Here is a 21,584-nt window from a genome sequence, read left to right as displayed (position 1 = left end):
CACCCTATAAATAGAACCTCTCTCACCCTTATTTTCTTCACACCTTTTCCATTCTTTCTTCTCTTTATTCTCTCTCTAGAACCTCTCTCTAGCCCCGAAACCCCTAAAAAGCCTAGGGAACCTCCCTAGCACGAGGCGGAAGCCCCGGAGTGATCGACGACTCCGAGAAGAAGAGCTTTTCGGCTCTGTAACGCTACTCCAAGCAAAGCCCAATTTTCTATAAAACCCGCTGTAAGTGAGCTACGCCTACTCTATTTTTAATATATCGTTTATTTAATTATAGTAACATTATTAGGAACTTATAATAAGTACTTGGGCTATTATTGTTGGTTATATAATTATTGTTTGACGCTTATATAATAGTAATAATAGCTAGACTATTAATTAGTTTCGGCGAATAATAGACTAAACTCTAGTGGTAATAATACTAGGTTTTGTTGAAGGAAATTATTTTTAAGAAGCGAAGCGCTGTCTGAGTTCGGGTTCACCACCTTTTCAGGTGAATGCATAGTTACTTTCAACTTACACATAGATATGAAGTATTTTATATAAATTACGTGTTGTGTGTGCATATTATCTGTATACTTGCTATCTATGTTGGATGAACGATTTTATACATTTTTTTAAATGATATAAATTGTATATGTATTTTATATCTACAAAATGTGTTGGGTAAAACATGGGTAGATGTAATAGTTACTGTGTGACAAAATAAAATAATGAGAGGCATCGTTATAGATGTTATTGATGATCCAGTCATCTAGCGGAGTATAGATGATGACCACGGACTATTCTAGACAGTCTAGTGGAACGCTAGCAGGCTCGCAACCTGTAGGTGTTTATTTGAACTGTGTGCTCACCAGGTGTACTTCATCCTCCACATGGTTGCCTTAAGGACATTTATTGCTGAGGAATCCCCTTAGCAGTAGTGTCCATCCCGATGATAGTCCTTAGACTATGTCCATTGTATTAGATGTTTTAAGGACGTAAAGTGAGGATAACGGGAATGAGTAATCGGGTTTGTTTGGTTTGATAAAGTTAATAAACTTATTTATTGTGGGTTGAAAACCCTATGTGCTCACCAGACACCCAAGCATAACCCACTCAGTTTATTTATATCACATGTGTTGATATGAAGTCATATTACACTGAAAGATTAAAGAGATATAAATCACTAGTGATAATGAATGTAAGTTCTATTTATGCTTATGTTTCTGTATTGACGATGACATCCCAAATGTTTTTAAATGAATAAAAATAATTTTCTTCAGAAATGTTTTGATAACGTATTTATCATGTTTTACTGGGAACAAATTCCGCAACATTTTTATTAAAAGAGGTACTCTGATTTTTATAAAGCATAAACAAAATCGGTCTTTTCTCGCCGTGAAAATGAGAATGTCACAGGAAAGCAAATACATGATTGTATACATTCATCAACAACAATGAAGATTTCGCGTTTTAAATATTACTCTGAAATTATAATAAATGTATTTTGAATAAACGTTTTCTCAATAATGAATTTATAATTAGGAGGATTTACTTAAATAAAAAGAAAAAAATTTATTGTGAAAAATGAGACGTTACATGGATACATATTTTCAACATCTTTTCACCTTACTTTAAGTTATATTATTTAATATAGATTTATTTTATTTTTTTCAACATGTTTATTATTTTAATAATACTATAAGAGTTATTATAAGCAACTCAAGTATATTTTACATAATTTAAAAACCCTTTAATTTCATATAATATTCCTTTGTGTTATATTATTAATAATCAGAAATTAATACATTATAAAGTTTATTACTAAAATTATCAATTTTATTAATACTAACCGAAGAAACAACAACCGTCTTGGAAAATGTAACAAAATAAACATGTTGTTTGCTACATCAAACAATTTTATTTATTGTTATTTAGTAATTATTATGTTTAATTATATTATATAAACGTCTTCAAAAATCACATCATCACAATGATCTTTATATTCGATTTACATATAATTAAAACTAAATAAAAATTTGATTTAGAATTATTTTTAACGAGATAATATTTTTAGTTAAATTTTATTTTGGTATCAGATTTAAAAGTCAATAATTGAAAATTAAAAATTCAAATAATAAACAATGAAATCGGTTTTATTCAATACGGTGTAGATAAATAATATTAGTAAAGTGACTTCTATATTTGGTCTAAATACGTGACACATCTTATATGCTAAATAACAATTTGATTACCAACCACAAAATTAAATATAATTTAAATGAATAAATATAATATGTTTAACAAAAAAAAATCATTTGTAATAAATGAATAAAAGCTATTTTAAGTTTGCAAAATAAGTTTATTTAAATTTCAGTGTATTGCAGCTACCTGTAGACGTTAAAAAACAAACAAACTTATTATTACAAACTATAATCCTTTGACCCACCTCATTTGCCGTAGAAAGTTGTCGAAGTGGTCTGTAGACTTCAAACATTTTCATTACGAAAAAACAAACAAACCTAAGACAATGTATGGCAAAAACAAACTGCTTATTCTAATTTAAGGGTTTCGTAAAACTATAAAACTAGTCTATTTAATTTATAAAATAACTTATAAACTAATTTTTTAATAACCTATAATCTTTAAGCTAAAATCTACCTTTATAATTGTCAAACTAAGCCTAAGGGTATCTCCAACCCACCCAAAACTCTATTTTTTTTCCTTATTTATTCCCCATTTTTTTCAACCCTACCCTATTTCTACGTTCATTTTTGGAAGAATACTATTCATATCGCTAAAAATTGACGTAAACTTTGGTTGCCAATTTTAGTTTCTCTCATATTTATTTTATACATTTCTAGTTTATTTTATCTATTAATTATAATTTAAATGCAATATTTAATATTTATAATGTCATGTTATATACTAATTTATATTAATTAATCATAAATATAGAGTTTAATATTTATTTTTTGAATTCATATAAAAAAATTAAATATATATTAAAAACTTGAAACAATGTAACATAATTTATAAAATATAGTAACAAATATGATCGTAATCTTGATATATTTATTATAAAAATATAATCTTATTTATTTAATAATTATTTATAATAAAGTAATAATTAATTTAAATTTATTATATATAAACATTTTATTTATGAAAATATAATTTGAAATATTTTTGTAATGAAAAATATAATTAGAGTAAACTAACCTTATGAACAATTAGTACGCGCTAGAGAAAGCCGTTGACGAAGTCGAAGCAGGTGTGGAGGAGATCGTGTATGGTAGCGTTTGATGTTTTTGTGGGTGCATCTCTGATTAGAAGAGATGTTCAAAATTAATTGGAGGAAGGCGGTGGGTAAATGGTAGTGGAACTCAGAGGCAGTGAAGCAGGTGTTGTATGACACGTAACACCGACGAAACACATAGAGTGGATGAAACAAAAACACGTGTCCATAAAGAATTGATAAAATGACATTAATTACCCAAAACAAAAAGGCAAAACAACTAATCCACTAGATAACAAACTGCAATAAAGAAAGGACCGGTTTTATCAACTCCTTAGCATATTTACTATAGCTAAGGATGGAGAAATTTAATATATATATATATATATATATATATATATATATATATATATATATATAATTTAAATGAATAAATATAATATGTTTAAAAAAAATTCACTTGTAATAAATGAATAAAAGTTATTTTAAGTTTTCTAAATAAGTTTATTTAAATTTTAGTTTATTACAACTTAAAAAACAAACAAATTTTTTATTACAAACTATAACCATTTGACCCACCTCATATACTGCAAAAAAATTATAGAAATAACCCGCAAACTTCAAACGTTTTTGTTTCGAAAAAACAAACAAAACAAAACAATGTTTGGCAAAGACAACCTGTTTATTCTAATTTAACGGTTTCTTAAAACTATAAAAATAGTCTATTTAATTTATAAAATAACCTGTAAACTAATTTTTTAATGACCTAATCTAAAAGCTAAAATCTAGCTTTATAATTTTCAAACTAAGCCTAACTAGACTTGCAAAGATTGAAAGCTGTCTAAAATATTTCATATTAATTAAATATTATAAAATTATAAAAGCTGTCTAAAATATTTCATATTAATTAAATATTATAAAATTATAAAAGCTGTCAAAAATATTTCATATTAATTAAATATTCTAAAAATTATAATTCTATGAAATTTATTCGTTTTGACACAAAAAAAAAAAAAAAAAAAAAAAAAAAAAAAAAAAGATTTTCTAAAAGGATAAATAAGAATATGATCATGGGTCCAATTGCCATACCGGAGGGGGAAGACAATAGTAAATAGAAAACCAAGATTTCGTCTTGCTTCAACCACTTTCTCTCTATACGGATCCTCAGCTCTTACTTGATCCTTCGTCTCGGGAATCACCATGACTATGCAATCATCTAAACCTCGCGGTATATTCAATTACTCTCTCTGTACTTGTTCTTATCATCATCATCATCTTCATGTGATTTATTTTATTTTATTTGTTGTTGATGTTATGTACAGCTTTATGCTGAAAACTCAATTGAGTCTTGAAATTTCGATACTGTTGATGATTGTTTGTGTGTTTTATGATTAATGAGGCGTACTTAATTTAATTGCAATTTGCAAAGTAAACCCAAAACCTCGAATTCGAAAATCGCCGACAAAGTTCATTCACCTGATGACCTGAACTTGAACTCTATGCTGAAATTTGCTCAATTCGATCACTAATTTTTAAAACTTTATCGTTTAAAATCCATTTGATGATTCATGCATGCGCTTTGTGATTGATGAGCTACAGTTCGATCTCGAGTTTGAAATTAGTTCATTTTTTTCTGTAATTGTACAGGCGTCTGTAACTTCCCCAAATAGGGCCTGTTGAGTGTTGACTTAATCCTTTTTCTTTCTCTCTTACTTTCCGTTAAGGGAGAAAGTTAAGATGTCGCCTTTTCTTTTGCAGTTTTATCTTTATATTCTTCTACCTTTCAGACAAGGAATTCACAAGATATTAACTCTAGTAGAAAGATTTTAAAGAGAATGAAGACACGAAATTGCACTTTTTCTGATCATTTGAAATAGTCAAATAGGGTCCATTGTATAGTTTCTTGATTCATGGATTCTAATTATCAAATTTTCTCCTTTTCTTTTACACAGATGACCAAAACAACGATTCAGAGAGCTCACATTCCAATTTTCCACCAATGGATGTCTCCATTGCATTTCCTCAAGCAACACCAGCTTCAATCTTTCCACCTTGCAGTAAGTTTGAAAAGACTATTTAAGCTTAAGAACACAACACCTTTATTCTGCCCTTTATAATCCCTTTTATTACTTAACATTTGCAGCCTCAGACTACTATCACTTTGCTGACCTTCTTACCCCTGAGGAACAAGCTCTAAGACTACGAGTAAGAGCATGTGTGGAGAAAGAAATTGCTCCAATAATGACCAAGGTACCCCCCACCCACCCACACACACACACACTAGATATATTCAAAACTGATGTTAAGTTTTAACAAATCAATGCAGTATTGGGAAAAGGCAGAGTTTCCATTTGAAGTTGTTCCAAAACTAGGAGCTTTGAATATAGCTGGTGGAACTATCAAGGTATTTTGAGTAAATAACATCTGTTTTAAATTCTTTTTTTAGATCATAAATATTGCAATTGTTTGTTAAAAGAGTTGAATTTTTCACTTTTCAGGGGTATGGTTGTCCAGGTTTTTCTGTCACTGCAAATGCATTAGCTACAGCAGAAATAGCCAGAGTTGATGCAAGTTGCTCTACTTTTATTTTAGTTCATTCTTCATTGGCAATGCTCACCATATGTAAGATCTTGATTTTAATTTTAAAATCAGTTAATTTATTTATTTATTTTTAAATCTTCTAACTTGTTATTCTTTCAACAACAGCTTTATGTGGATCAGAAACACAAAAACAGAAATATTTACCATCACTTGCAAAACTTGACACTATAGCTTGTTGGGTGAGTGATTGAGCTTTTATCTAATAAATATAAAATAGTTTCAATTTATTTTCTTCTATTTTTTTTAATATAATTTTTTTTTTATTATTAGGGGTTGACTGAACCTGATTATGGAAGTGATGCAAGTGGCCTTAGAACAACAGCAACAAAGGTCAACACTCAACAGTCAACACCATGATCCCATTTTTTATTTTTATTTTTTTATATTTCTGATGATATTAAATTATCAGGTGGAAGGAGGATGGGTGATTGAAGGCCAAAAACGATGGATTGGAAACAGCACTTTTGCAGATATTTTGGTTATTTTTGCTAAAAACAAAAACACAAACCAGATAAATGGGTAAAAATAATTATTTCAATCATGTTTAAATTTACCATTAGGTATTATTATTATTTTTTTAACAAGTATTTTGTTACAGATTCATTTTAAAGAAGAATTCACCAGGGCTAAAAGCGACAAAAATAGAAAATAAAATCGGGCTTAGAATGGTTCAAAATGGAGATATTCTTTTACAAAAAGTTTTTGTCCCTGATGAAGATAGGTTACCTGGGGTCAACTCTTTCCAAGATACAAGCAAAGTAGTTTCCTTTTTTTTTTTTTTTTAATTGTAGAAAACAAATACACTTAAATTTACGTATTTACCCTTACCCGAATGTAGGTGCTTGCGGTTTCCCGTGTCATGGTTGCCTGGCAACCTATCGGCATCACAATGGGTGTCTACGATATGTGCCATAGGTAATGAGGATGATGAGGGTATTTACGTCTTTTCCACAAATGGATGGGGAGGTGATATTTCCACGCATGTTTTTTGATCCATCCACTTAAAAAAAATGTGTTTTTGACGTTTATACCCCTCAACATTATTCTCTCCTCACTTAAAAGGAGGGGTATAAAAGTCAAAAGTCCAAACACCTTTTTTTCAAGTGGATGAATCAAAAACACAAGTGGAAATATCACCTCCCTTTTGAACGAGACAAAAAGTTATGGTTTTTGTCCTATTCACGCAGTACAACAATGTTAGCCACAGTAAAAGCTGTTCACAGTGAAACCTGTTCTGTCATGTCACGTTTCTTAATTCTTTTTGTTTAATTAAAATTTTATAGATACTTATTAGAGAGAAAGCAATTTGGAGCTCCATTAGCAGCATTTCAAATCAACCAACAAAAGTTAGTTCAAATGTTGGCTAATATCCAAGCCATGTTTTTGATTGGTTGGCGGCTTTGCAAGTTGTATGAAAGTGGTAAAATGACTCCGGGTCAAGCCAGCTTGGGAAAGGTATGGAACAAATATCAACCTACTTTTGTTTATTTGTTTTTTAATTTCTATTACAATATTCTACATTACTATTTCATGCATTAAAATCCTATTTTATATTATTAAATACTCTGTTGATCTAATTGCCTACTTCTCAAACATACAGTCATGGATCACCTTGAGGGCTAGAGAAACCGTTGCATTGGGTCGTGAATTACTTGGTGGGAATGGAATAATATCCGACTTTTTAGTTGCAAAGGTATTCACTTTTTTCATTAAAATTTTGGTGTTAAATTGTATAACGTTTGAAGTGTTGACCTTTTTTTTTTTTTTTTTGGTTTGTGACAGGCTTTTGGAGATTTGGAGCCGATTTACACATATGAAGGAACGTATGACATTAACACGTTGGTGACTGGTAGAGAGATCACGGGTATTGCTAGTTTTAAGCCCGTTATAAAGAAGCCCCAAATCAGCCGTTTGTAATTTGAATGTGTTGTGGAAATTGTTGTGTTATTTAGGTGGTTCATTTGTGTAAGACAATGTTTTTTTTTTCGTTAAATGTTGTCTAAATAAAGTTGTCTTTATAAATGATGATTAAAAAATATTTTAATAAATGATGACGTGAAAAATAAATCTTTAGTTTATTAAGTTAAGTTCTTTTAGCGCGTGTGTGTGTGTGTGTCAAGTTAAAGAGAAACGTACATATATAGTTTATGACTCGTGTAGTTGCATTATCTCACCTTGTCTTGATCATTCCTATCTCTCAACTTTCACTATTTATTTACTTAATTTTATCAAACACCATCTAAAAATATTAAATACAAAAATAGAAACAGTTATGCTTCTAAGTTAATAACCAAGTTCACTTCCAAGACAAGAAAACATTGCTTCAACCACCAAAACCTAAAACATTCTTCCTATAAATCCACATACAACCACCATACAAAAAAACCAACTACTCGATCAAAATTCAAACATGAAAGACACCCAAACCAAGAAACTAGCTCTTTTAGTAGGGTGCAACTATGCAAACACACCAAATGAGTTACATGGTTGCATAAATGATGTGTTAGCCATGAGACAAGTTCTCATTAACCGATTTGGGTTCGACCCAAATCACATCAATCTTCTAACCGATGCACCTGGCTCACTTGTTATGCCAACAGGTGCAAACATAAAGGATGCACTTGACCATATGGTTGACCAAGCTGAGCCAGGTGATGTTCTTTATTTTCACTATAGTGGTCATGGAACACGAGTTCCTTCGATTAAACCACCACACACTTTTCGTCGTCTAGATGAAGCCATTGTTCCTTGCGATTTTAATCTTATTACAGGTTAGTTTTAAAAAGTGTTGCAGATTAAGTATTTTCTTTCAAACATGTATTATAATAATATAAATTTTGTAGATCTGGATTTCCGAAACATAGTGAATCGAGTGCCAAAAGGAGCAACTTTCACCATTCTTTCTGATTCTTGCCATAGTGGCGGACTAATCGACAAAGAAAAAGAGCAAATCGGCCCATCGTCCCTCAAAAATTCCAATTTTACCCCTACCCCTACCTCCATCCCAATCATCACCAAATCCAAAACCATTCCTTTTGAATCAATTCTACTCCATCTTTCATCACTAACACACATAAACACACCTGATCTCGCCACACACTTTCTCGAGCTCTTTGGAGACACTGCAAGTCTCCGATTCCGATTCCCTTCGCATGAAATCGATTCCATTCCATCCTTACATGAAGATAACGGGATTTTGCTAAGTGGGTGTCAAGCAAATGAGACTTCTGCAGATATGAACCCTAACGGGGGTAATGGGAAAGCTTATGGTGCTTTTAGTAATGCGATTGAAATCGTGTTGAAAGAGAATCAAGGTGATTTGAGTAACAAAGAGGTTGTGTTGAGGGCTAGGAATGTTTTAAAGATTCAAGGATTTGTGCAACATCCTTGTCTCTATTGCAGTGATGACAATGCAAACTCATTGTTCTTGAAATAGCAACGTACTTTCGATTATTTGTGTATTAAATAAAGCTTTGTACTTTCATTTATTTCTATTGCAACATTGTATTTTTTACTTTTTTTATTTTAATTATAAATATACTTTGAATAACTTACTCAATTATAGCATGGTACTTAGTCAATTATAGTAGGATGCTACAATAAACAACTGCTATATTTTACACTTCTAAAGTCTAATGTGAGAAAGCAAAAGCAAATACTGAAATATGCAGATTTCAATTCTCAAATGAACAAGTACATGATCTTTTCTATTTATATTTCATCAAATAAAATGATATAATCAGATAAACTACTTCTTAAACAAACCAGAAAGCTCACCATTTTCATGCATAGAGGACAATATATCACACCCTCCTACCAATTCACCATTCACAAACACTTGAGGAAAAGTAGGCCAATTACTATATCTCTTCAATGTCTCCCTCAATCCGCCATTATGTTCATCATCCAACACATCCACACTCTCGTAATCCACCCCTTCTGAATCCAAAATCCCAACAACTCTTTGAGAGAATCCACATTGTGGAGCTGTTCTTGACCCTTTGATGAAAGCCACCACCTTGTTTTCTTTCACCATACGATCGATTAGTTCTTCTAGAGGGACTGTTAGTTGAACATTTCGGCCAGGGGTAATCCGGAGATCGGCCTTTTTCTTTGGTGCTTGCCGGACCCATGTGGTGTTTCCGGTCTCGTTGCCGGGAGGGACTTTTCCGGCGACTTCTATGTGTTCTTCCATCCATGATTTCCAAGCTTGGGTTAGTGCTGATCTATCGGGATTATCCACCACTCCAACCTATATGATTTCAAATTAATCTCGAAAGCTATTAAGACCTAATTAAGAACATTTTTTTGGGGAAAAGTGAAGTATGTACCTTGATGGATGCACAGAGCTCTGGTACTGATTTCTGGTGATAAAGGATGCTGGACTGGATGTTTCGGGACAAACCCACAAACTGCATATCATCGTTTTTGTCATAGACGGCGTAGACACCGGAAGCCGGGGGGAATACGGCGGAAACAGCGTCGGATTCGGGAGGAACGGGGACCGATTCCGTATCCGATAGCTTCCCGAGAGCAGAAACGACGAGAGACAGAAGAGGACGACGGGTTTTAATTTTGTGGTTGGGTTTGAGCGAAACTGAAGAAGGGAATGAGAAGAAGGAAAGGTTTTTGATGTGGGTTGAGTGAAAACATTGAAGAGAATTAGGGGAGGTGTAAGTGCGAGAGGCGGTTAGTAATCGGAGAGAAGAGGAGGTGGTGGTGGTGGTGGTGTGAGTAGATGATGAGAGGTTCATCGCCGCCATTGATGCGTGAAGGAGCTGGAACTGATGACGATAATCAGAGAGTCAGAGCTTATAGTTTCAGCAAGTGAAAAATATTTTGAACTAAAGAGCATAAACTTATATTTACTCAAATATGAGGGATGATTATTGTAATTATTCAAATACGAGGTACGATTCTTGTAATTAACTCAAAAAGCACAAAACCATTGCGCAGGCACCAAGATTTATATGCGGTTCTTCTCTCCGACTGCCGATTTACAAATTAAAACGTAACTCCGCCACACAGCCGCCGCGACACCATTGCCAGCCATGGCTGCCGTGCTATCAAAAACTGCTCATCTCCGTCGTGCTTACCGACTCTTCTCTTCTCACACGACATCTCGTCTAACACTACAGCTCTCCACTGAAATTCCTAAATCACCATTCCACCGACCTCTCCCTCAATCGGTTCGCTCTCATTTGTTTATCTCTTGTATCAGTTCGATAATTATGTTGTGAAATAGTGTTCTATTTCTTCAATTTTCAGGATGTAGGATCGTTTACGAAGCTCCCTAGGTTTCTATCTACTAATGCTAATACTCAAGCTGATTCAGAATTGAAAGGAACCGCATCGGATTCTCACTCTGATCAGGGGAAGCAATCCGGAGATTCGCATCAGAGTTCAGAACAGGGAAAATCTGTTCGAGGCGGGGTAATCTTCTTACTACATCTTGATTTTCTATGTCAATTTCGGTATTAACCAGAAAATACTGATATTGGTTTTACTACGACTGAAAACAAATACTCAATCCATTCTAAGCGATGTTGGCTTTTCATCTATGCTTTCTTTGCACTTTAATTCACCGAGCATAAGTTAACCGATAATGCAATGATCTGCAGCCTATTTCTTGGTTGAGCTTTCTTTTGCTGGTTGCGACTGGAGCTGGAGTTATCTTCTACTATGATCAGGAAAAGAAACGGCATATTGAAGGTAGATAACTACGGTGAGTAGGGTATTTGTTTAGTTTTAGGGATGATTAGATATAGACTATAATAACAACTGTATTTCCTGCAATTGCTTGATTTATCTGGCATCTTGTTAGTAAATCTTCCACAAGATGAGCTTTTGCATGTTCTATGAACTTCATAAACAACTACAACTATTGCATCATTTACATTATAAACCTGCCTTTCGTATGAACTATATTTCTGATTGAACATTACATTAACAGTTTTTATATATTTCTAATTAGACCTTTATATGTTATCTAATTACATGTGTAATGAGCGTTCTGTTACTTCTGCAGATATAAACACTTCTTCAACTGCAGTAAAACAAGGACCTTCTGCTGGAAAAGCAGCCATTGGTGGTCCATTCAACCTCATTAACCATGATGGAAAATCGGTCACTGAGAATGATTTCAAGGGCAAATGGACTCTGATATATTTCGGTTTTACCCACTGCCCGGATATCTGCCCGGATGAGCTTCAAAAACTTGCTGCTGCGATTGATAAAATAAGTATGTACATAAATAATAAATTTCCTCATAAAAAAAATACACGTTACTCATTATAAAAAAAACAATATTTTATTTCCATATTCGCAGAGGCGAAATCAGGTTTTGAAATAGTCCCGGTTTTTATTTCGGTTGATCCAGAAAGGGATTCGGTAGAACAAGTTTCTGAATATGTTAAAGGTATAAAAAAGTTGTTCTTCTTTTTTGTAGGAACTTCATAATTTTTTTTTTTTTTGATTTTGATTTTTTTTTTTTTTAATTTCAGAGTTTCACCCGAAGTTGATTGGGCTTACGGGTGATCCAGATGAGATTAAAAAGGCTGCTCGTGCTTATAGAGTTTACTATATGAAAACAGAGGAAGAGGGCTCAGATTACCTTGTTGATCACTCAATAATTATGTAAGTATATATCTTTATTCTGTTTCTTTGATTTGAGAAAAGTAAATATATTTTTATTAAAATTTTTACTATTTTCGTATGTTACTTAGGTACTTGATGGATCCGAATATGGAGTTTATAAAATTCTTTGGAAAAAATAACGATGTGGATGCTCTTACAGAAGGAATCATTAATGAAATCAAGCAATACAAAAAAGCTAGAGCCTAATGCATTTACACCCTCTTGAGAGGTTTATGAACTTTCTTCTTTTAGGATTGAGGGGATTAACATTTTAGTATATTTTTTTTTGAAATGGATTATACTAATAATTGGATTAATTAAGTAATTATGGACTTAAATGTTACAATATTTCCACTATTTTCATGTGTCTTAGTTCTTAAGAAGTACATTAGCTAACATCTGAAATCCATATGATTGTTTGTTTACTTGTTCTTAATAAGACATTGTTTTGAAAAATCAACCAAAATGTACTATAAAAGTTGTTTTATATTTTGATTATATTGCTATAATTGGGTCGATGTGATGTACTTCTAAGTAGTGTTAAGGGTACTTTAGTCCTTTCGATCGTGGTTCTCTCGGTTGTGGATAAAGTAGAGATAGTTTTAGAGCATTACTAGGATTTTAGCACGTTGCAACGACAGTAATGGATATAAATAGAAGAACCCTTTTAGTAATAATATAAGTTTAGGAGGACTTAAGTTGCCAAACCACAGAAGTAAGGGACCAAAGTCATGCATAGATAAACTTAGAAGGACTTTAGTTGCCAAAGCACAAAAGTCAGGTACCATAACCATGTGAAGAAAAATGCTTAAATTAAAAATAGAAATGTAAAAATTTTACGCCAAAATGTAGATAAAACTCGTGAATAGGATATATATATATATATATATATATATATATATATATATATATATATATAATATACGGAGGAGGAACTCTTTTAAAGCTGGTTTGTCCATATATGTAAATCATAAATTATTATGTTTTATGCTTTACAAGTGTTTTTGATAAAGAATGGAAAAGATAATGGTTAACTAGTAGCATGTATAGCAAGGTAAGATTATTGTTTTTATTGTATTTAGAAATTATATCCTAATTAAGTTATATTTTATCTCCTTTAAATAGGGTTCAATTGTTCAGGTTTTAGGGTGTTTTTTTTAGTGGTGCATCTAGGAGTAGTAGTGGTGTCCGCCTCTAATTGGATAACAAAATAAAAATGTCCATTTCTTACATGAACTGAATAAGGCAATATGTCCATGATAGATAGTAGGTTGTCATTGCTTTCATATGAGATTTCCAAATATTAATTAACTTTGGTTGCCTCATTTCATGCATGAAAAAATATCATCTTGGATACATTATTAGGATGAGATTGTAAATGTCTTTGTTAGTTGTCTTTCTTTTGGACGATTGTTTTCACTTCTTTTGTTTTGAGATATTGGAAGAAACTAAAATACAAACATTTTTATATACATTGCAAAATTTATCAATGGACTATCACTAAATCTGTAGTCTTAGTTTATTAAATTTCCTTTAGCATTTCTAGTTGCAAACAATTATATTCGTTATCAATTGTCTCAAAGACTGTTGACCATTTGTCTCAAAAACGAACGAGGTTAACTAGACAAAGAGGTATATTTTCTAGTTCTTATTACATAATAAATTTCATAAATTTTGAGCTATCAAACCAAATTCACAAACAAACTTCATAACACAAAATAATAACAAAAAGAATAACTAAGTCACAAATGAATAAGAAAGAGCCTTTTATTTTCTCTAACTCAAAATAATATATGTAAATAATAAATTATTATGTTTTATGCTTTACAAGTCTTTTTGATAAAGAATGGAAAAGATAAGGGTTAACTAGTAGCAAACGATTATTGTTTTTATTGTATTTAGGAATTATATCCTAATTAAGTTATATTTTATCTCTTTTAAATTGGGTTCAGTTGTCCAGGTTTTAGGGTGTCTATCTTTGATTGGATAACAAAATAAAAATGTTGATTTTTTACCGGTCGGTTTGTCCATATATAATATCGAACGTAATATTAAAAATACTTGTAAATATCTGACAATTGCGGGGTTTTCATATTTCAAAAACAATCGATAAGTAGATTGTCAGGTAACATCTTATTCTATATATATGACAGTATCATTCATTTTATTATGCAACTTGTTTTTCTTTATAAAGAGCTTGGTTTATCTTTTATTATTATTTTTTTATTTTTTTATTTTATTAATCTTAACATTATACCTGAAATAAAAAAAATTATAAACACATAATCATCTATCGAAATATATAATCAAATTTAAAAAACATAAATCTATATATAAAACTACTGAATTAAAACTCAACATTTAAGGTATTTTATATTACTATTATATATAACAAGCAAGCAAACAAATTATACTAGACACAATTAAAATCATTAGCATTGACTAATAAATAGCAAAACAGAATTTGAGTAAATTTGCAAAAGTGAATTTTAAAGGACTCAAGCTAAATGAAATTAATAGTTAGTAATGGAGTAGTTGTCGGACAATAGTTTATGACACTGTGTGCTATCTATTCACTTTTAAAATTGCTCTTCAACTTTTTCAGATACCTAAAAATAAACATTGATCATAGAGGAGAGACTCTTATAGACGAGAGACTCTCATATTCTGCCCTTTTATCATTTAACAACATAAAAACAACCATCAAATTTCCACAAGGAGGATAACCTCCCAGATTTTCAAGAACAAAACTATTGTCTGAACTTTGGACTCTAGTGGATGACGCACGGCGGAGATGTACAAAAACAAGATGGGCAGAAAACGTGGTGGTTCCCGATGAAGCGACAAGCAGATGCGGTGGTCGGAGATCTAGAGAGTCATAGATTCACGGAGAGGCAACCAACATATGTCGATTATCAATGCTTTTTTGTGAAAATCTTTTATATATCCTTATTTTTTCCTTTTTTTTTTTTGTCACTTTCCATTTTCTAATTTGTTATAATCTGTTACAACTTAAATTGTATATGGTTAATAATCTTTTATTCAAAAATCCAAGGGTGTTAATCTTGAAATCTTAAGCGTGTCCTTAGAAAAAAATAGAATATAGTTATTCAAGGGTGTCAATCTTGAAAATTTAAGGGTGTTTTTAGAAAAACATTATGTATACTGAAAATAAATTTCCAAAGCAAGGGGTGTCCATGAATACCCTTTGCATATATGTAACTTTGCCTCAGTTGTTTTGTTTTTGTTTTTGTTTTTTTTGTTTTTTTTGTTTTTTTTTTTTTTTTTATTTGAGTGAAAATAGAAGAGTCGGAGAAAGTTTCTCAACCCTTTGTGATCTTTTCATCTAATAAACGTTATTACCCTTTGTTTTAACACATCCGACAATACATGATTTATAATTGTCTATTATGCATTTTTTGCTACATCAATTTGGTGTTGGGTGTCAACAAAACAAGTTAAGTACTTAAGAAAAATATCAAAAACAAACTTTGGTGAACTTACAAAACTTATGAAAAATGCAAATCAAAATAACACGATATTTAACGTGGTTCGATCAAGTTGACTTACGTCCACGTGCGAACAAAAGAGAGAGAGAGAGAGAGAGAGAGAGAGAGAGAGAGAGAGAGAGAGAGAGGATTTTATTAACTTTCTGAAACTATTACAAGCACTCAAAATTGTATCTCACTTTGAGCTCTCAGATAAATCTAGTAATTCACAATGATGGGGGTATGAGTGTATTTATACTTGAGGGAACAAACTTAAAACCCTAATGGCCAATCCCATTGGCTCATAGGCCCATGAATGGTGACAACCAATCATATTACGCCATGCAACATCTTCTGGAACATTCTTCCACGTCATAGAACCCATGAGCATCAACAACACACATGATGGAGCACCTTGTGCCATAGTGGAGCATCATGAACACTAATGGCCCAACATCGATCATGGTGACACAACATGGTCTACTACTTGAGAAATACCAACTTCTGAGCATCCTTGAACGATCTTGAGCATCATAGAGGACTTCATAGCATACTTGGCTCATCAAGGAACCAAAATGACCCATCTTGAACCATGATGGCACAACATGTACAAGGATGACACAACATGCTTCAAGTGTGGCGCAAGAACTTCTAGGTTGGAGCAACATCACCACATTGGTGCAACAAGAACATGATTGGCACAACAGTATACTCCATGGCGCAAGAGGAAACCTCATGGCGTAAGAGGGATACCTCATGGTGCAAGAAGGAGTAGCATGGCACAAGAAGGAGTGCTTATGGCGCAACAACATCCTTCTTGGCCCATACCTTTATCAGATGATGCAAAAAGGTCCCATTGTTTCTCCATATCACTCACAAGTGCTCCAAACCTCTTCCAAGTGCTCCAAACCCCCTTTTATATGATCTGTTCCTTTGGCACTTAATCCGTTCCTTTGTCAAACGGTCCATTACCTTCTCAAATGATCTATTCCTTTGTTACGTGATCCATGAACCCCAAGATTTCATACCTCAACAATCTCCCACTTGAAGGCTTGAACAACTTCGTCTGTCATTCAATTTCACCATTCCTCAAAGTACTCTCTCTCTCTCTCTCTCTCTCTCTCTTTCTCTTTCTCTCTCTCTCTCTCTCTCTGCCAAACACTTTTCTTCAAACTTCTGAAAGGCCATTTGAAGCCATGTAAAGCTTCAACTTCTTAGTGGTAGCCACCTTGGTGAACATATCAGTTGGATTCTTCATTCCAAGGATTTTCGTCAAGTTTATAGTTCCTTCATTGATTAAATCTCAAATGAAATGAAATGGTACTTCATCTGAATGTGTTTCATTCTACTGTGAAACACTAGATTCTTTGCTAAGTGAACAACACTTTTTTTGTCACAATGCAATACACAATCCTCCTGTTGCATTCCAAGTTATGACATGAAACTCTTCAACCATATGAGCTCTTTGGCAGCTTCTGCAAGTGCCATGTATTCTGCTTCTGTGGTTGAAAGAGCAACACTCTTTTGTAACCTTAACATCCAGGTGATTGTTGTACCTCTAATTGTGAACACATAACCCGTTGTGCTCTTTCCTGAAACACAAGGAACACTTAGTTGTTCCTTTTAAGTACACTCACTTGTTCATTTTAAGTAGCGTAGAAATCATTTCACTCCTTCCCAATGTTGTCTTCTTGGATTTGACATGAATCTGCTCACAACTCTCATTACATGAGCAATATCTGGTCTGGTGCATATCATTGCATACATTAAACTACCAACTGTAGATACATAGGGAACTTTAGCCATGTATTCTATGTCTTCTTCTATTTTTGGGGATTGCTTCTTGTTAAGTCTCAACTGACTCCCTAATGGTGTACTTCTGGCTTTCGCATCTGCCATGTTGAACTTTTCTACAACTTTCTTGATGTACTTGGCTTGTGAAAGTTTTAGTGTACCGATAACTTTGTCCTTGGCTATGCTCATGCCCAATATTTGTTTAGCAACCCCTAACTCCTTCATCTCGAACTCACTAGCCAGCTGCTTCTTTAGTGTACCGGTAACTTTGTCCCTGGCTATGCTCATGATATAAGAGGACTTGAATTTCTTCATATAACAACAATGATCCATCTCACATCTGTTGTACCCATTCCTCTACATGAAGTTATCAAAGTTCAAGTACCATTGCCTTGGAGCCTGCTTCAAACCATACAAGCTTTTCTTTAGTTTGCATACCATATTTTCCTTGCCAACTATGGGAAAACCTTATGGTTCTACCATGTAGATGTCTTCTTCAAGGCCATCGTGGAGAAAAGGTGTTTTCACGTCTAGTTTGTAACGACCCAATTTTCAAGGCCAAAAATTTCATTTTTGGTTTAACGTATTTAACAAAATTTTTACCAAAACATCGTTAATAAAACATCCAATACAAAATCATAATGTTGTATTTCAAACCATAACATCATAAGTATTGAAAATCAGAGTACAATCCCAAAACTTATTGTGGAACATGTGAGTGTGTGTGATGCGCTGCTATGCCGCCGGCTCTTTTCCCTTCGACGAAGAGGTACCTGAAACCAAAACCAAAACTGTAAGCACAAAGCTTAGTGAGTTCCCCCATCATACCACATACTATACAATATCGTCAGTATCTTTCAACCAGTAACATTCATCGGTATCTTTCAACCGGTAACCTTCATCGGTATCTTTCAACCGGTAACCATCATCGATGTCTTTCAACCGGTAACCATCATCAATATCTTTCAACTGGTAATCAGTATCGGTATCTTTCAACCGGTAACTGGGGACTATTTTACCCCCTACTACTAACATGCAATCAACAGATATGAGCATACAGTCAGGCGTATCCGGGTACTGACCTACCCTTGGGTCCTACGGACCACTGTTAGGGAAACTAATCCCTACTAAACACATAACATATAATCCAGATAAATCACTTAACCAGACCAAGATAATTATCACAAAGACCATTATCTTATAAATACCCCTTTTTGGTGGGCTGACATTGTGGCCTTAGACCCACCCCTACTGGAAGGTAACTCACCTCAATGTTGTGCAGTGTCTGAACTATCCTCGACGCACAAGTCGACTCCCTACGACTCCTCGATCCCTACACGACAACCTTCAAGTCAACACACATCACATACAACCCTAAATAGGGTCAGTCCAAGTTTAGTCAAAGTCAACATTCAGTTGACCTGACTCGCCGAGTTGGCCTACCAACTCGTCGAGTCCATGCTTCACTAATCCCATACAAAACCCCAACTCCACTCGTCGAGTCTAGCAAAACTCGACCGTTTCTCCTTCAATCATAACATCAAGACCATCTTCATCCGACTCGCCGAGTTCCTTCTTGTACTCATCGAGTTTATCTCCAACTTAAGAACTTGTCCAGTCTATGACTCGTCAAGTTATATGAACAAATCTTCGAGTCCATCTTCAAAGATTGGGAGATTGCTATGGAATCGCCGAGTCTGCTCATACCACTCGCCGAGTCCCATGGCTTCCAGGTCCCTTTTTGCGTCTAAACCCACAAGGGACTTCCTTCCTAACATTTACCCATTCACAAGAAGGGTTTGGTGCACAGTGGTCACCAACTCGTCGAGTGCCAAGAACAACTCGCCGAGTCCAACCTTGACCAATTCCATACAATTGATTTAAATGAGGTCTAACACACCAAAACCATAGATATGGCCTCATAATGTCCATTTTATACATAAAGTTCCAAACTTGATGCACATGCATGGGGTTTTTAGCTCAAGAATCCATATAAAGTGTCCTACAATGTGCATGGGGCTCTCATGGCCTTAAATTTGGCACCTTTATGCCATGAGACCCCTCTTGAGGCCCAGATTTGAAGTTAGAGTCCACATAACACTCCTTAAATCCGAAAATGGCTTGAAAAGCCCTAAATGCACCCAAGATCCACATTCTAAAGATGAACAACCAAATGAAAGACCAAAGCAGGAGCATTTTACCTTGATTAAGTTGAAAATGGAATGAGATTTCTGGATCTACAAGCCCCAAGTTGAATACTCAAGCTTCTCTTCTTCCTTCCAAGCTTCACAAGTCAACAAAAGCACCAAAATAGCCTTAACACACACACACACACGACTAGGGTTTCGATATGCAGCTTTAGGAGAGTGTTAGGGATAAGGGAGGCTGAGTTAAGGTGTTTATATAGGGTGCAAACCCTCATATTAGGGTTTTTGTCCAGACAGCACGGACTCGCCGAGCCTGATTTCTGACTCGCCGAGTTAGCCACTTGACTCCCGGGTCCAATCCGCTTCTACTCAACGAGTTGGGCCACCAACTAGCCGAGTCCTAGGCCAAAATGCAAAATGGTTAATTTAAAAAAAATACATACCAGGAACCAGGTGTTACATAGTTGCTCTAAATGGAGATCTTTATAGGCTATAATTACCAAAACCATTCTGATTGTAGTCATCTTCACAACTAGAGAAAATATCTCATTATAATCAACCCCCTTCTTTTGTTGGAAACCCTTAAATACCAACCTTGCCTTGTATCTATTGGTGCCATCAATCTCATCCTTAACCTGAAACACCCAATTATTTTGTAGTGCTTTCTTCCCTGTTGGGAGCTTAACCAAGGACCAAGTGTGATTTTTGTCAAGTGAGCTCAATTCTTCTTCCATATCCTTCTTCCACTGTATGGATTCTTTCATCCTCTAGGCTTCTGGATAAGACTCAAGTTCTCCATTCTCAGTCAGCAACAAGAAGTTTGCTGAAGGAGAATACATGACTAGAGGCCTTCGTAATCTAGTGGATCTACGGATATTAGGAGTTTTAGTTTCTATACCTTTATTCTCTGAACTACTATCATCCATGCTTCCATTTTTTCTAGTTTCATCAGAGCTCCCACTGCATCTTGAACTTTCACCTATCTCTGGAGTACTGACAGGTTTTATAATGTCGTTTTTGAAGTTTCTTCTAACTCAACTTGTTCTTCCTTTTCTGGTTGTTGTTACTGCTTGAGCCCTTAGCAAGATCATCCTTGTATAACATATTCTCATTGGACACCACATCCCAACTTCTGATAACCTTTTTGTTCTCGTTATCCCATAAGCAGTATCCCATGCCATCCAACCCATAACCTATAAAGGTGCACTTCTTTAACTTTACCTCTAGCTTGTCTCTCTCTCAAAGTCTTTGACTTTTACATACAAGACACAACTGAAAACCTTCATGTGTTTGAATGAAACCTTACGAACTTGCCATTCTTCCTGTGGAATCTTGAACACTATGGGGACTGCGTGTCCTCTGTTTATTAAGTATACAACTATGTTGACTGGGTCTGCCCATAACATCTTGGGTAAACCTGCATGCAGTCTCATTCTCTTCACCCTTACATTTAATATTTTATTCATCCTCTCAGCTACTCCATTTTGCTGAGGTGTTTCTGGAATGGTCTTATGCATCTTGATTCCATGTTCAACACAGAAATCAAAGAATTCTTTTGCTGAGGTGTTTTTGAGGTGGTACCTGTCCAACAAATCCTGGTGCATCTCATATGGATAATAGTCCTCGTAGGACTTTTGGAGTTCTGCAATCATCATCGCGAGCATGATGCAATGGTCTTTCGTAGCATCTCGC

The 21,584-nt window shown here is 34.0% G+C and overlaps 4 protein-coding genes across 4 annotated transcripts; 3 read left to right on the top strand and 1 right to left on the bottom strand.

Moving 5' to 3' along the window:
* Positions 1-4,314: 4,314 nt before the first annotated feature.
* Positions 4,315-7,894, top strand: ACX4 (acyl-CoA oxidase 4). The gene is made up of 13 exons (XM_078970221.1): positions 4,315-4,454; positions 5,179-5,283; positions 5,370-5,476; positions 5,553-5,630; positions 5,725-5,848; positions 5,933-6,006; positions 6,098-6,157; positions 6,237-6,346; positions 6,426-6,585; positions 6,666-6,742; positions 7,111-7,282; positions 7,428-7,520; positions 7,610-7,894. Exons 1-13 carry the CDS (start codon positions 4,427-4,429, stop codon positions 7,742-7,744), a joined length of 1,323 nt encoding a protein of 440 aa, XP_078826347.1. The 5' UTR covers positions 4,315-4,426; the 3' UTR covers positions 7,745-7,894.
* Positions 7,895-8,200: 306 nt separating this feature from the next.
* MC9 (metacaspase 9) lies at positions 8,201-9,386 on the top strand. The gene is made up of 2 exons (XM_078970222.1): positions 8,201-8,598; positions 8,671-9,386. Exons 1-2 carry the CDS (start codon positions 8,238-8,240, stop codon positions 9,261-9,263), a joined length of 954 nt encoding a protein of 317 aa, XP_078826348.1. The 5' UTR covers positions 8,201-8,237; the 3' UTR covers positions 9,264-9,386.
* A 97-nt stretch (positions 9,387-9,483) lies between these two features.
* CXIP2 (CAX-interacting protein 2) lies at positions 9,484-10,663 on the bottom strand. Its single transcript, XM_078970224.1, has 2 exons — positions 10,159-10,663; positions 9,484-10,079 (listed from the first exon to the last, which is right to left on the bottom strand). The coding sequence occupies exons 1-2, from the start codon at positions 10,588-10,590 to the stop codon at positions 9,576-9,578; spliced, it is 936 nt and encodes a 311-aa protein (XP_078826350.1). The 5' UTR covers positions 10,591-10,663; the 3' UTR covers positions 9,484-9,575.
* Positions 10,664-10,792: 129 nt separating this feature from the next.
* HCC1 (electron transport SCO1/SenC family protein) lies at positions 10,793-12,811 on the top strand. The gene is made up of 7 exons (XM_078970223.1): positions 10,793-11,016; positions 11,096-11,260; positions 11,449-11,539; positions 11,856-12,068; positions 12,156-12,245; positions 12,331-12,463; positions 12,553-12,811. The coding sequence occupies exons 1-7, from the start codon at positions 10,879-10,881 to the stop codon at positions 12,668-12,670; spliced, it is 948 nt and encodes a 315-aa protein (XP_078826349.1). The 5' UTR covers positions 10,793-10,878; the 3' UTR covers positions 12,671-12,811.
* Positions 12,812-21,584: the final 8,773 nt, after the last annotated feature.

Source organism: Lactuca saligna, chromosome 8 (genome assembly GCF_052625555.1).
Source record: "Lactuca saligna cultivar CGN05327 chromosome 8, ASM5262555v1, whole genome shotgun sequence".
Classification (NCBI taxonomy): domain Eukaryota; kingdom Viridiplantae; phylum Streptophyta; class Magnoliopsida; order Asterales; family Asteraceae; genus Lactuca; species Lactuca saligna.
The sequence above is the reverse complement of the archived record's forward strand: the minus strand, read 5'-3'. Positions and strand labels throughout refer to the sequence as shown.

Bases quoted from the DNA above. Each gene is read 5' to 3' on its own strand.
- HCC1 (XM_078970223.1), top strand. From the start codon at position 10,879: ATGGCTGCCGTGCTATCAAAAACTGCTCATCTCCGTCGTGCTTACCGA. The intron at 11,017-11,095 runs GTTCGCTCTCAT...TTCAATTTTCAG, and splicing joins ACCGACCTCTCCCTCAATCG to GATGTAGGATCGTTTACGAA. The intron at 12,464-12,552 runs GTAAGTATATAT...TATGTTACTTAG, and splicing joins GTTGATCACTCAATAATTAT to GTACTTGATGGATCCGAATA.
- ACX4 (XM_078970221.1), top strand. From the start codon at position 4,427: ATGACTATGCAATCATCTAAACCTCGCG. The intron at 5,284-5,369 runs GTAAGTTTGAAA...TAACATTTGCAG, and splicing joins TTCAATCTTTCCACCTTGCA to CCTCAGACTACTATCACTTT. The intron at 6,743-7,110 runs GTAATGAGGATG...AAAATTTTATAG, and splicing joins GTCTACGATATGTGCCATAG to ATACTTATTAGAGAGAAAGC.
- CXIP2 (XM_078970224.1), bottom strand. From the start codon at position 10,590: ATGGCGGCGATGAACCTCTCATCATCTACTCACACCACCACCACCACC. The intron at 10,080-10,158 runs GTACATACTTCA...GAAATCATATAG, and splicing joins AGCTCTGTGCATCCATCAAG to GTTGGAGTGGTGGATAATCC.
- MC9 (XM_078970222.1), top strand. From the start codon at position 8,238: ATGAAAGACACCCAAACCAAGAAACTAGCTCTTTTAGTAGGGTGCAAC. The intron at 8,599-8,670 runs GTTAGTTTTAAA...TAAATTTTGTAG, and splicing joins CGATTTTAATCTTATTACAG to ATCTGGATTTCCGAAACATA.